The sequence below is a fragment of the Symphalangus syndactylus genome, chromosome 2, assembly GCF_028878055.3.
Source record: "Symphalangus syndactylus isolate Jambi chromosome 2, NHGRI_mSymSyn1-v2.1_pri, whole genome shotgun sequence".
Taxonomy (NCBI): Eukaryota; Metazoa; Chordata; class Mammalia; order Primates; family Hylobatidae; genus Symphalangus; species Symphalangus syndactylus.
The window spans coordinates 136276978-136292170 of record NC_072424.2 but is presented as its reverse complement, the minus strand read 5'-3'; the positions used below and the strand labels follow the sequence as shown (position 1 = coordinate 136292170).

General features: G+C 42.2%; 1 protein-coding gene across 8 annotated transcripts in view; it reads right to left on the bottom strand.

Moving 5' to 3' along the window:
* TULP4 (TUB like protein 4) overlaps positions 1–15193 on the bottom strand; it is a 287410-nt gene that overhangs the window by 85832 nt on the left and 186385 nt on the right. For all 8 annotated transcript variants that reach the window (XM_063632632.1, XM_055268119.2, XM_055268155.2 and 5 more), the window contains one exon: positions 13772–13900. In XM_063632632.1, the coding sequence (XP_063488702.1) occupies positions 13772–13900 (129 nt within the window). The remainder of the gene's footprint in view (positions 1–13771; positions 13901–15193) is intronic.

The window sequence follows — 15193 nt, the reverse complement described above, 5'->3', positions numbered from 1 at the left end:
GCAAAAATTGACAAACAAGATCTAGTTGAACTAAAGAGCTTCAGAACAGCAAAAGAAATTATCAATAAAGTAAACAGACGACCTACAGAATGGGAGAAAAATTTTACAAAGTATGCATCTGACAAAGGTCTAATATACAGCATCTATAAGGATACTTAAACAAATTTACAAGAAAACGACCCCATTAAAAAGTGGGCAAAAAATAAGAACTGACACTTTTCAAAAGAAGTCATACATGCAGCCAACAAGCATATTTAAAAAGGCTCAACATCACTGATTGGAGAAATGCAAATCAAAACCACAATGAGATACCATCTCACATCAGTTGGAATGGCTACAATTAAAAAGTCAAAAAATAGCGCAGGGCGAGGTGGCTCACGCCTGTAATCTCAACACTTTGGGAGGCCAAAATGGGTGGACACCTTGAGCTCAGGAGTTCGAGACCAGAGATGGGTTTCCCATCTCTACTAAAAATACAAAAACTAGCCTGGCGTTGTGGCAGGCGCCTGTAATCCTAGCTACTCAGAAGGCTAAAATAGGAGAATCGTTTGAACCCAGGAAGGAGGTTGCAGAGAGCCAAGATCGTGCCACTGCACTCCAGCCTGGGCGACAGAGTGGGACTCTGTCTCAAAAAAGAAAACAAAAATTAAAACAGAAACAAAAAAACTAAGTGGTTATGTCATTTTATACTTGCATCAGCTGTCATTTTTGTTTTTTTGTTTTTTTTTTTTGAGACGGAGTTTTGCTCTTCTTGTCCAGGCTGGAGTGCAATGGCACGATCACAGCTCACTGCAACCTCCACCTCTCAGGTTCAAGCGATTCTCTGGCCGCAGCCTCCCGAGTAGCTGGGATTACATGCGCCTGCTACCACACCTGGCTAATTTTGTATTTTTAGTAGAAACAAGGTTTCACCATGTTGGTCAGGCTGATCTCGAACTCCCAACCTCAGGTGATCAGCCCTCCTCAGCTTCCCAAAGTGCTGGGATTACATGCGTGAGCCACCACACCCAGCCTGTTGTCAGTCATTTTAATTTTAACTATTCTAGTAGGTGTATGACATTGTCTTTTTTTTTTTTTTTTTTTTTTGAGACGGAGTCTCACTCTGTCGCCCAGGCTGGAGTGCAGTGGCGTGATCTCGGCGCACTGCAAGCTCTGCCTACTGGGTTCAAACAATTCTCCTGCCTCAGCCTCCCAAGTAGCTGGGACTACAGGCGCCCGCCACCATGCCCAGCTAATTTTTTTGTATTTTTAGTAGAGACGGGGTTTCACCATGTTAGCCAGGATGGTCTCGATCTCCTGACCTCGTGATCCAACAGCCTCGGCCTCCCAAAGTGCTGGGACTACAGGCACGAGCCACCGCGCCCAGCTGACATTGTCTAACTTGCATTTCCATAATGACTCATATGTTGGGCATCATTTCATGTGTTGATTGATCATCTACACATCTTTTGGGGTATATCTGTTGAAATCCCTTTCCATATACAGTTTGTCATCTGTATCCATGGATTCTGTATCCATGAATTCAACCAACTTTTAATAAAAACTGGAAAAAAATTACATTTGTATTGAACATGTACGCTTTTTTCTCCCCTTGTCATTACCCCTAAACATAATGTAACAACTATTTAGCATTTACATTGTATTAGGTATTATAAGTAATCTAGAAATGATTTGAAGTATACAAGATGGGCTGAGCTTAGTGGCTCACACCTGTAATCCCAGCACTTTGGGAGGCCAAGGCAGGCAGATCACTTGATGTCAGGAGTTCAAGACCAGCCTGTCCAACATGGTGAAACCCCGTTTCTACTCAAAATGCAAAAATTAGCCGGGCATGGTAGTGCACGTCTGTAGTCCCAGCTACTCAGGAGGCTGAGTCAGGAGAATCACTTGAATCTGGGAGGCAGAGTTGCAGTGAGCTGATATCAAGCCACTGCACTCCACCACAGAGCGAGACTCAATCTCAAAATAAGTAAATAAATAAGTATACAAGATGATGTGCATAGATTATATACAAATATACCATTTTACATCATATACGTGTGCATCCATGAATTTCAGTATCTGTGGGAAGTCCTGGAACCAATCCCCTATGGATACCAAGGGATGACTGTATGAACACAGGCAAATATATTTATTTATTTATTTTTATTTATTTTTTTGAGACGTAGTCTCGCTCTATCGCCCACGCTGGAGTGCAGTGGCGCAATCTCGGCTCACTGCAAGCTCCGCCTCCCGGGTTCACGCCATTCTCTTGCCTCAGCCTCTCCAAGTAGCTGGGACTACAGGCGCCCGCCACCACGCCCGGCTAATTTTTTGTATTTTTAGTAGAGACGGGGTTTCACCGTGGTCTCGATCTCCTGACCTCGTGATCCGCCCGCCTTGGCCTCCCAAAGTGCTGGGATTACAAGCGTGAGCCACCTCGCCCGGCTAGGCAAATATATTTAAAAAATATATAGTAAATATCAGTTTTCACCTTCTTACTCTCATAAAATTTCTCTATAAATCCTAGATATAATCCTTTATCAGATATGCGTACTTCAAATATTTTCTCCCAGTCTTTGGCTTGCCTTTTTGTTTTTTTAATGGTATCTTCCAAAGAGAAGAAGTTGGCCAGGCGCAGTGGCTCACACCTGTAATCCCAGCACTTTGGGAGGCTGAGGCGGGCAGATCACGCGGTCAGATCGAGACCATCCCGGCTAACACGGTGAAACCCCGTCTCTACTAAAAATACAAAAAATTAGCCAGGTGTGGTGGCAGGCACCTGTAGTCCCAGCTACTTGGGAGGCTGAGACAGGAGAATGGCGTGAACCCGGTAGGCAGAGCTTGCAGTGAGCCAAGATTGCACCACTGCACTCCAGCCTGGGCGGCAGAGTGAGACTCCGTCTCAAAATAACAACAACAACAACAACAAAAACAAACAAACAACAACAAGAAACAGAAGAAGTTTAAATTAAGAAAAAATTTAATTTATAATTGGCCCATAATAACTGTATATATGTATAGGGTACAATGTGATGTTTCAATGCATGAATACATAATATAATGATCAAATCAGAGTTAATACCATATCACTTTAAACATTTATCATTTCTTTGTGGTGACAATACTTAAAATTTTCTCTTCTAGCAATCTTGAAATATGCTCTACATTGTTATTTGCTATACTAACTCTACTGTGTAACAGAACACCAAAACTTATTTTTCCTAATTGTAACTTCGTATCATTAAATTTTGATGAAGTCCAATATCAAGTTTTTTCTTTTATGGATCACGCTTTCTGCATCCCATCCAAGAAATCTTTACTTAGCCCCAGGCTGCAAAGACTTCTAGAAGTTTAGCTTTTACACTTATGTTGTAGGAGTTATTAATAAATTATTGTAGGCAGATAGAGGAAAAGGAGTCCTGGGAAGCTTTCTTTTTTTTCCCCCCACTTTTTTGTAGAGGAAGGGGTCTTGCTGTATTGCCCAGGCAGGTCTCCAACTCCTGGGCTCAAGCTATCCTCCCGCCTCTGCCTCCCTGAGAGCCTGGATTACAGGCGTGAGCCTGTAAGTTTCTTAGAGCCAGGCTAGCAACCTTTGATATGCAAATACAGACCATTAGAAACTGGGTCCACCCAACATGGCGATTCCTGTGCCTTCCTCCCCTTGTCCCAGGTGTTCCTGGCAACATGGCCGCCCCCACATATCCCCACGTGTGTAGAACATCCTTGGCGCCCTGTATTTGCATATTTAAAGGCTGGGGTGGGAGGGCCAGCGTTTTCTGAGGGCTACATGGTGAATCACATGCCTAGTCAAACCAATCCCGAGCCCTATGCAAATCAGACCGCCTCCTTCAGCCTCTGCATACAGACTTGGCTGGTATCCACAGCACTTGGGGACTTCCTCTTTCGGCTTTGGAGCCTCCTCTCCTTCTATCTCTGTATGGGGGAGCCTCTTCCTTCTGCCTTCTTCCTTCTTATTAAACTCTCCGCTCCTTAAAACCACTCCACATGTGTCCATGTTTTGTCTAAACTGGCCTGAGAACTAAGAACCCTGGTGGTTCCTCCACTCACTGGAGCCGTATCACTTATCTCTATGATTCATCTGGAGTTAATTTTTACGCACGGTGTGAGCTAAGAATCAAGGTTTTCTTTTTAAAAAATACAGATATTCAGTTGTTTCAGCACCATTTGTTGAAAAGATTTCGAAATTTCCCCCATTGAACTACCTATGCATCTTATAATTTACGTTTGGTTACCTTGTAATCTCTATTTATAGCTATGCCCAACTTTTCATTCATAAAATTGTTTACTTCGGTGTTCTCTTTTCTTCTCTTGATCAGTTTTGCAAGCAATTTGTCTATTTTGTTGATTTCTTTCCAAAGAACAAATTTTTGGATTTGGTGATCTCTACCTTATCATTTTTCCCTATTGTACTAATTTTCACTTTCATTTTTATTATCTTACTTTTTCTTTCACTGGATTTACTCTCCTGTTCAATTAATATTTTAAGATAAATACCTATCTGACCAATGATCACAGTTTTATTGCTAATATAAGTAATTAAGGATACACATTTCTCTCACAGCACCACTTTAATCATATCTCACAAATTCTGGTATATAATTAAGGACTAAATTCTGATTTTTTTTACCTTGCCCAAATTCCTATCTAAGGGGTCTGGTGAGTCATGCTCTACAAATCATAAATTCTCATCACATAGGTGTTATATATCATGATTTACTTTCCAACCTCACTCTGGCATAACATTACAAGACAAAGAAGAAAATGAAAATATTTTACCCCAAAACATGCTTCTTTGCCATACTTTGAAATGGTCCTACAAAACTGTTCTTTGTGGGGAAAAATTTGCATCTGTAAAGAATCTCTATTAACATCACTAGATCTTTTTCTTCCAGACCCTCCCAATTCTAAAGAGACTACCTAAAATCTGAATAGGAAACATTTGTCATCCTACTGTCTCTAAGGACAGCCACTATAAGACTGCAAAAGAACTTTGGGCTGCACAAAATTTTATTTTAACCTGAACATTATCTTTCTATCAATCCGTGGTCTTCAGACAAACTCAACCAATTGTCAACTAGAAAATATTTAAATTCACCATAGCCTGGAACCTCCCGGACCCCTTTGAGTTGTTCTGCCTTTCTGGACCAAACCAATGTATTTGTTTTTCTTTTTTTTTTTTTTTTTTGAGACGGAGCCTCGCTCTGTGGCCCAGGCTGGAGTGCAGTGGCGTGATCTCGGCTCACTGCAAGCTCCACCTCTTGGGTTCACGCCATTCTCCTGCCTCAGCCTCCCGAGTAGCTGGGACTACAGGCGCCCGCCACCACGCCTGGCTAATTTTTTTGTATTTTTAGTAGAGACGGAGTTTCACCGTGTTAGCCAGGATGGTCTTGATCTCCTGACCTCGTGATCCGCCTGCCTCAGCCTCCCAAAGTGTTGGGATTACAGGCGTGAGCCACTGCACCCGGCCACCAATGTATTTCTTAAACGTATTTGATTGATGTCTCATGCCTCTCCAAAGTATGTAAAACCAAACTGCGGCCCGACCACCTTGGGCACATGTTCTCAGGACTTCCTGAGGGCTGTGTCACGGGCCATGGTCACTCATGTTTGGCTCAGAATAAATCTCTTCAAATATTTTACAGCGTTCGACTCTTTGTTGACATAATGTTTTCATTATAATTTAGATCTAGCATTTTATAAACATCTATTAAATATATTCTGTAAACCATGAGCTATTTAACAATATATTTAAAAATGTCTAAACAGGCCGGGTGAGGTGGCTCACGCCTGTAGTCCCAGCACTTTGGGAGGATGTGGCAGGTGGATCACCTGAGGTCAGGAGTTTGAGACCCACCCAGCCAACATGGTGAAACCTCGTATCTACTAAAAAAAACAAAAATTAGCCAGGTGTAGTGGCGGGTGCCTGTAATCCCAGCTACTCAGGAGGCTGAGACAGGAGAATCGCTTGAACCCGGGAGGCAGGGATTGCAGTGAGCCAAGATCGCGCCATTGCACTCCAGCCTAGGCAACAAGAATGACTCGGTCAGAAAACAAAAAACAAAAACAGACAGGGATCTCTTATCTTTTCGTTATTAACTTCTAACCCAGTTGCACTGTGTTCAGAGATCATGGTCTATAATCATCATAGCTGACACTGGAAATCTGTTTTTTATTTAAGTCCTGGAACAGGGATTGGCAAGCTATGGACTGTAAGCCAAATCTGACCTGTCACCTATTTTTGTATGGCCCACAAACTGAGAATGGTTTTAAGTGGTTGAGAAGAAAAAAATCAAAAGAAGAATGATATTTTGTTATTTGAAATTACATAAAATTCAAATTTCAGTGTTCATAAATCAAATTTTTTTTTTTTTTTTTTTTTTTTTTTTTGAGACGGAGTCTCGCTCTGTTGCCCAGGCTGGAGTGCAGTGGCGCAATCTCGGCTCACTGCAAGCTCCGCCTCCCGGGTTCACGCCATTCTCCTGCCTCAGCCTCTCCGAGTAGCTGAGACTACAGGTGCCCGCCACCACGCCCGGCTAATTTTTTGTATTTTTAGTAGAGAAGGGGTTTCACCGTGGTCTCGATCTCCTGACCTCGTGATCCGCCCGCCTCGGCCTCCCAAAGTGCTGGGATTACAAGCGTGAGCCACCGCGCCCGGCCTCATAAATCAAATTTTAAATTTTGTCAATAAAAATCTTTTGGAAATCTGATTTTCCTCTTGTTATATGATACCTATATAATATCCTCAATTTTGACTCCTGGTCCACAAAACCTAAAATATTTACTATCTGACCCTTCACAGAAAAGGTTTGCATAATCCTGCCCTAGAACATGATCAATTTTTATAACCCTTCTGTGTTTGTGAAAAATGTATGTTGTCTAATTGGTGAATTAAGAACCTATAAATGTCCTTTAGGTCAAGCTTGTTAATCGTGTTGCTCAGATCATCTACATCTTTGCTGATTGTCATTAAAATGTCTGAGTATGTCAATGGATTTATCAATTTTTCCTTTCAGTTCTATTAGTTTCCTTCACTTATTGTGATGCTATTAATAAGTGTATACATATTAAAAATATGCTCTTGGTAAACTACAGCTTACCAAATAATGCTTTCTGTTTTCTACAAACCAAATAATACTTTCTGTCTTCAAATCTACTTTATCTGATACTAATATATAGCTACATCAGCTTTATTTTTTTTCTTCGTATTTGCAAGATATATCTTTCTCATCCTTTAAATTTGTTTATGTCCTTAAGTTTGAGGTGTGGCTCTAAACAATATATACTGTTATCTAGATTTTTACAAATATAATCTGCTAAGCTCTATCTTTTGATTGGTAAATTTAATCCATTTACATTTATTCTAATTAGTGTTATATTTGTTCCTGTTTTCTACCACCTTGGTTTACTTTTTCAATTTGTCCTACATTGTGTTTCTTTTTAATCTTTTCTAACAAAACAAATGCTATCTATAATCTTCACTGTTGCTTACAGTTACAAACATTTAGCTTTTTAAAAAATCTATGGTATTAATGGATCTATTACATTTCAGGTAATGAGAAAATAAATGAACAAACACCAAAAGAACATGAACTTCTTGCTGTTTTTCAAGTAGGGGTTATGGGTTTATGTTGTGTTATCAGCAATGTCTCTATCATGACAATGGCACGGTTTGTGAGATAGCTCTTGAATAGCTGGTCTGAGATTACTGAAAAAAGTTGTTTCCTCAGATAAACTCAGAACCTTGGCTTCACTGACTTTATGTTCCAACCAATTATACTGTCTGGTTTTTCTCATTAACATAAAACAATGTTTTTCAGAAACAATGCATTACATTCTGGAATAAAATTAAAAAGTTCTTTCATTTTGCAAAGATAATGCTATTTACTTATATGCATTTTAACTATATATCTTAAAAAAGATTTGTACTAAAAGAAAAAACTATTTTGGGAAATCTCCTTAATCCATAGCCAAAACGCATAGCCAGTAAAAAGAAGCTTCTTAGAGATACCAGCAATTTTACATCACACAAAAAAACTGGCAATAGAGGATGTTCACATGGACTAATTGGGTTTCTGTTTATTTGTCTAGAGACTTGGTCTTGCTTTGTTGCCCAGGCTGGAGTGCAGTGGCACAGTCATAGTTCACTGCAGCCTCAAATGGCTGGGCTCAAGCAATCCTCCCATTGCCGCCTTCCAAGTAGCTGGGACTACAGGGTTGTGCTACCATACCAAGCTAATTTTAAAACTATTAAAGACCTCGAGATGAGGTCTTGCTATATTGTCCAGGCTGATCTTGAACTCTGGTCACAAGAGATCCTCCTGACTCAGTCTCCCAACTAGCCACTTGGCCCAATTTGGGTTTATTAGGTCAACATAAAGTGATAAGAATATATCACAACTGGAAAAACAAAACCAGAGAAAACCAAGTATCAAATTGCTTAAAAAAAAAAAAAAAAAAGTGGTGGCTCATGCCTGTAATTCTAGCACTTTGGGAGGCCAAGACGGGTGGATCACCTGAGCCCAGGAGTTCAAGAACAGCCTGGGCAACACGGTGAAACCCTGTCTCTACTAAAAGTATAAAAAATTGGCTGGGTGTGGTGGTGCATGCCTGTAATCCCAGCTACTTAGGAGGCTGGGGCAAAAGAATTGCTTCAACCCAGGAGGTGGAGGTTGCAGTGAGCCAAAGATGCACCACTGCACCCCAGCCTGGGTGACAGAGAGACCTTGTCTCCAAAAAAAAAAAAAAAAAACAAACAAAAAAAAAAAAACAAAAAGGCAGAAACTCCAGTTCTTTTAGTTTTTCAAATGCAAAAGGTTGCAGTGCTCTTGCTTTACTAAAGAGTTCTCAGGCATGGATTAATTGAAGCTGAGCAGCAGGCTGACCATGCCATTGACCCAGGCAGCTTTTCATCAGACTGTCTCAGAGTGTGGGTGCCTGGTACAGCCGCCCCTGGTGACTAATACTGTAAAATAATGCATATACTGTTCCAAACTCATTTTTGAAATAAAAGACTCTTAATCATTTCCTGAAAAAGAAATTGTTAAAGCATCTCTTAGCTTTTGCCAAATGTTTGATTACTTTGTGACAATGAAAAGCATGCTATATAATGAAGATAATCTGTCATTTCTTCTAAAAAGTAGTCTTTTTCTCTAAGCTGGTTTCAAGGACATTCCTCTTCTAAGCCACAGAACTTTTACAGGTGCACAAAGCCACCACTTCCTTGACCAGTGATCCATCGTCACCAGTGTGTGGCGTCCTTTTTAGTCAGGTAAGATACAACTCCAACACGATTAAAGGCAACCAAGCCTCCCCCAAAATGCCACTGTTTAATGATGACAGTTGTTCAATGGGTTCTAAGATTTGAAAAATCTGAGTTCCAAATGGCAAAAGTAAACAAAACTCTAAAATGAGATCACAACATACAGTAATTACTTTAGTCGAACCTGGTAGGCAGGCATTTGTGAGATTCTGGGTGCTTCCAGATGTTCTGTGGCCCAGAGAAGCTCATTTGCCTCCAGGGCTGAACTCATCCTCCCTTTCTTGTTTCTAATATCTGCTCCAAACACCCAATGGAAAGAAACACAAGGGAAGTGTCGGGTGGTGGTGACCGCACAGCTGCTATGGAGATGACAGAGGGCCCCTGCTCACAGAGGCTCCTGCTAGGAGAATCCATGTGCTGGTGGCACTGCTTGGCTGGTGGGGTGGGCCTTTTAATGGTAATGAAGCCTGAGCTCCTTGGGGTATACAGTCATGTCGATTAACAATGGGGATACATTCTAAGAATTATGTCATTAGGCAATTCCCTTGTTGTGTGATCATCACAGGGTGCACTTACTCAAACTTGGACGGTAGAGCCTGCTCCACACCTAGGCTGTATGGGACAGCCTACTACTCCTAGGCTACAGACCTGTACACACGTGATTGTATTGAACACTGTAGGCAACTGTAATACAATGGCAAGTATTCATATATCTAAAGCTATCTAAACATAGACAACACACAGTAAGAATACAGTATAAAAGATAAAAAACGCTTCACCTATAAAGGGCACTTACCATGAATGGAGCTTGCAGGACTAGAGGTTGCTCTGGGTGAGCCAGAGAGTGAGTGGAGAGTGACTGAAGGCCTAGGACATTACCTTGTATGCTACTGTGGACTTTATCAACACCGGATACTTAGGCTGCACTCATTAAAAAAATGGTTCTTTCCTCAATAATGAATTAATCTTAGCTTATTGTAACTGTTCTACTTTTTAAACTTTTCAGTTTTTCAAGAAGTTTGATACTTTTTCTGATACTTTTGTAATAACACTTAAAACACAAACATATTATATAGCTATACCAAAATTTTTCTTTATATCCTTATTCTGTAAGCTTTTTCTATTAATTTTTTTTCTTTTTAAATGTTTTTATTAAAAACTAAGACACAAACACATTAGCCTAGGCCTACACCGGGTCAGGATCATCCATATCACTGTCTTCCACCTCCACACCTTGTCCCACTGGAAGGTCTTCAGGGGTGTGATGGTTAATATTGTCAAACTTGACTGGACTGAAGAATGCAAAGTATTGTTCCTGGTGTGTCTGAGAGGGTGTTGCCAAAGGAGATGAAGATTTGAGTCAGTGGACTGGGAGAGGCAGACTCCCCCTCAATCTGGGTGGGCACCATCTAATCAGCTGCCAGCACAGCTAGAATAAAGCAGGCAGGAGAAGATGGAAGAATGACTTGCAGAGTCTTCCAGCCTTCATCTCTCTCCCGTGCTGGATGCCTCCTGCCCTCGAACATCAGACTCCAAGTTCCTCAGCTTTTGGACTCTTGGACTTACACCAGTGGTTTGCCAGGGGCTCTTGGGCCTTTGGCCACAGACTCAAGGCTGCACTGTCAACTTCCTGACTTTTGAGGTTTTGGGACTCAGACTGATGCACCACTGGCTTCCTTGCCCCTCAACTTGTAGACGGCCTATCGTGGGACTTTACCTCATGATCGTGTGAGTCAATTCTCCTTAAAAATCTCCCTTTCATATATACATCTATCGTATTAGTTCCACCCCTCTAGAGAACCCTAACACAAGGGGCAATAACATATTCATAGAGCTGTCATCTCCTATGATAGCAATGCCTTCCTCAGGAATACCTCCTGAAGGACCTGCCTGAGACTGCTAACTTTTTTTTTTTTTTTTTTTAAATAAGTAGAAGTGGCCGGGCGCGGTGGCTCACGCCTGTAATCCCAGCACTTTGGGAGACTGAGGCGGGTGGATCACGAGGTCAGGAGATCGAGACCATCCTGACTAACATGGTGAAACCCCGTCTCTACTAAAAAAAAATACAAAAGATAATTAGCCAGGCGTGGTGGCGGGTGTCTGTAGTCCCAGCTACTAGGGAGGCTGAGGCAGGAGAATGGCGTGAACCTGGGAGGCGGAGCTTGCAGTGAGCTGAGATCGTGCCCCCGCACTCCAGCCTGGGCGACAGAGCGAGACTCCATCTCAAAAAAAAAAAAAAAAAAGAAGCATGCTCTAAAATAATAAAAAGTACAGTAAATACCAGTAACATAGTCATTTGTTATTATCAAGCATTATGGACTATACTAATGGCACTTGCTATACTTTTATACAGCTGGCATCGCAGTAGGTTTGTTCACACCAGTAACACCACAAACACATGAGTAATGTGTCATGCTGCAGTGTCACTAGGTGATAGAAATTTTCCAGCTCCATTATAAACTTATGAGATCACCATCGTATATGCAGTCTGTGTTAACCGAAACGTCATTATGCAGCATGTAACTACACTGTGAATACGCGCATCTCTGCCAAAAAGAGAAAATCATTTCTTGTTTGGGAACATGACAGTGTGGTGGAGTGTTACAGACTCAAACAAACTAGGGTTTGAGTTCTGGCTTACCACCCGTGAACTTCCTTGGACAAGTTACTGAACTCCTGACCTGAATTCTTCTATTAACTGAGAATAACGATATTTTTGGAACAGGGTTCCTGGAGACTGAAAGATATAATGCATGAAAAAATCAAGCACTCATTTGGCATTTATCCTTGCTCCCCTTCCATTTCTTTTTCTGAGCGGTGATTTCAAGTCCTCTGGCCACCCTAAATCTGAAGACATGTCTCACCTCATCACCGGGCCTTTCTAGGGAAAAGAATCCCATGCTTTGGTTAATGGAAGAATGACAGCATTTTAGAACCTTTACAGGCCAACTCAGAGAGGCGGTCATTTCACAGAAAACCATGAAAAGCTGCTACCTCAAGGCCTGAAACTCATCTTTGGTGATGACCTATGGCTACTGCTTCAGGGCAGGGCAGTTCCATGCTAGACAAGGTGGTAGAACCTCCACATGCTACAGGCACTGTGATAAGATGCAAGCGATGCCACGGGCACTTTTCATATACAGTCTTATGTAATCCTCTGTGATCCTGAGGCAGGTACATTAATAGCCCCTACATTACAAATAAGAAAACTGAGGCACAGAGAAGTATCTCCCACACAGAAGTCATGGGGTGAGATTTCCGGCCTATATTGTCTGATTCCAGAGCTCGTGCTCTTAATCACATGTCCACCCACATGAAGATGTCCACATCTGTGGCTCTCCTTCAAGAAGGCCAGTTAATGGTCACGGGGCAGGCTCTGAAGGAGCCTGAAGGAACCTGGTAAGGCCTTATCAGTCAGTCAATATTATTACATTTACTCTACTAAATCAACTCAGAAAAAAAATGCTGTTTTCACACAGGGTCTTCTGTGATGATATCTTACAGAAATCCTTGGCCTGCTAACAGCCGCTGACGATAGTATCTTCATTCATTGTAATTTTACGTCACTTGACTGATCTGTAGCTAAGGAAGCTCACAGCTTATTTAAGCAACAGGTGGGAGAGGGAAGGATGAGAATCCAAGTACCTTAGAAGTGTATAGAAAGGCAGCCACAGGGAAATCATTCTGAGAGTTAAAATAGTCCAAGAAACCCCTCATTAATTATTAATTGACACCCCCTGAGGACTCAGGTTCTTAAGTCCCAGTTTTGTACAATCCCCAGGATGGGAGCTGCCTGCTCCAATGTATGTCCTTAAACTCATACAAAAGGTGCACCATGAAGCCATCCTGTAAACCTGAACAATCTATGGAGCAGTTCTAGAAACAGCGTAGCTCAGCAGGCTGTCCTGGGTGCAACTGTTTCCTGAGAGCACAGACAAACTGTATCAGAAAGGAAGAGCTGGAGGATGACAACAGGAGGGCGTGCTGATTGAAGCCTGTGAAGAGATTGTAGCACCCTTCCCTTGTTGAGCAGGTTGTGAGAAGTCACGTGAAGCTCTCCATAGGACCAATGAGATGACAACACAGGCAAGATACCTTTCGAAGGGGGCGAAACAGTGATATGCCAGAGGCCCCAAATTTAACATGGAATCACAACACTGAAGGGTAAAAAATGACTTCACAGATCTCATTAAAGTTTAGAAGTTGGAGAGTTCTCACAACAGCAGCATGGTTGAAAAGGAGGCATGATCCTGTACTCTCTTTTTATCCAGTGACATATGTGAGAGAAATGAAAAGCAGGATTCTAATCTGATTGATTTCTCTTCCCCCTAGCTCTGGAGAACATGGCACTGTGTGGTGCTAATGCACTGGCTCTGGAATGCCTGTCTGGGAGTCCTCTACCCCGAAGCCCTTCACTGGCAGAGCTGCGCCTGCCACTCACCTGCGCCTGCCACTCACCTGCGCCTGCCACTCACCTGCGCCTGCCACTCACCTGCGCCTGCCACTCACCTGCGCCCCGCGGTCGTTGACCAGCTCCACAGACCACCTGCCCTCGTACTGAATCCACACGAATATGCCTCCGTCCGCATCGCACGTGGCCAGTTTCTGGTAGGGCTCATTCCACCTCACCAGCACAACCTAGAAAACCACCAAGAAGACATTTACCACGGGAATACATCTGTGGGCCAGGATTATTTCTGTGATGTGATCAGACCTGAACTAATTAGAATGCAGTCAATAAAGGGAGAAGACTGGGGGTGAATGCGGGGATCAGGGCAGGGAATAGACAGAGCTCACACGAGAGTCCACAGGGAAGCAGCCCCACTGACACGGCTTCCTAACAATGAGAGACAGCGCGAACATGCCCACTACTACAAAAACAAAGAGGGGACCAGGGGCCCATCCGCACCCAGCACCTGCCTCTCAGATGGTCCTTCATCTGCTGGTCCTGTGCTGTGGGGAAACTATTTTAACAACATTGACTATGGATTTGAATCAGGGTATTATTTATTTAGTATGGAAAGAGGAAAGGGTGAGTACCATTTAGGTTCATTTTCCTCCCGAAGCAAAATTTTCGTTATCTTTTCCGGTCTACCTTATTTCTGAATAGTTTAGCATCTAAATGTGGTTAATTTGGAAAAAAAAAATACATACTTGAAAAATCTAAGTTGTTTACGATTTATCACAGAGGAAATATCAAGAAATCATAAGCTTCAAATTTTCTGAGTATAAGAACTTTGTTTTTTAATTTGAAAAATTCTGATCACTTATCTAAAAAGGTAGCAACTCTGCTAGGTGGCTTTTGAAAATAGGTGAGTGCCGGAGGAGTCTGAGGGAAGCCTCACAGAGCCCAGTAAAAGTAGCGAGAGACTGAGGGTTATGGAATGGTCCCCGGACACCATGAGCCACCAAACCAACACGGCAGGGCTCACCCTGGAGAATGTTCCCCGAGGCTGTTCCTGACTGGTCCATCCTGGTAATCATGAATTAATTCAGTCTGACACATTCAGCACACATTTTTTACATTCATGCTATGTGACTAATACTGAGTTGGTGGCTATGAAACACACTTGTTGTTCTCAGGTAAGTTCCAGCTGGGAAGTCAGAAACTCCAGACATGCAGCTAGATACTGACATATATCAATAAAATAAGAGCTATTATTAACCAGGCAAAGAGTACTCTTGCTATGAATAAAAAAAGATTTGAACCCTTGTCTACTCCCAGCATTTTGTGCCTAATAGCTAATTATAACAGTTGTGAACATGTGGCATTGGTGTTCATGGTTTCCAAATTCTAATTTATATCTGAAAACGAAAAGGACTGATGGTTAAAGACTTCCACAGCGCCCAGGCCCCTCCTCACATCCTCTGTCCAAAGTACAATTTCTGCTTTCAGACCAACGCATAAACCCCGGGACTTCTCAAAGCGAT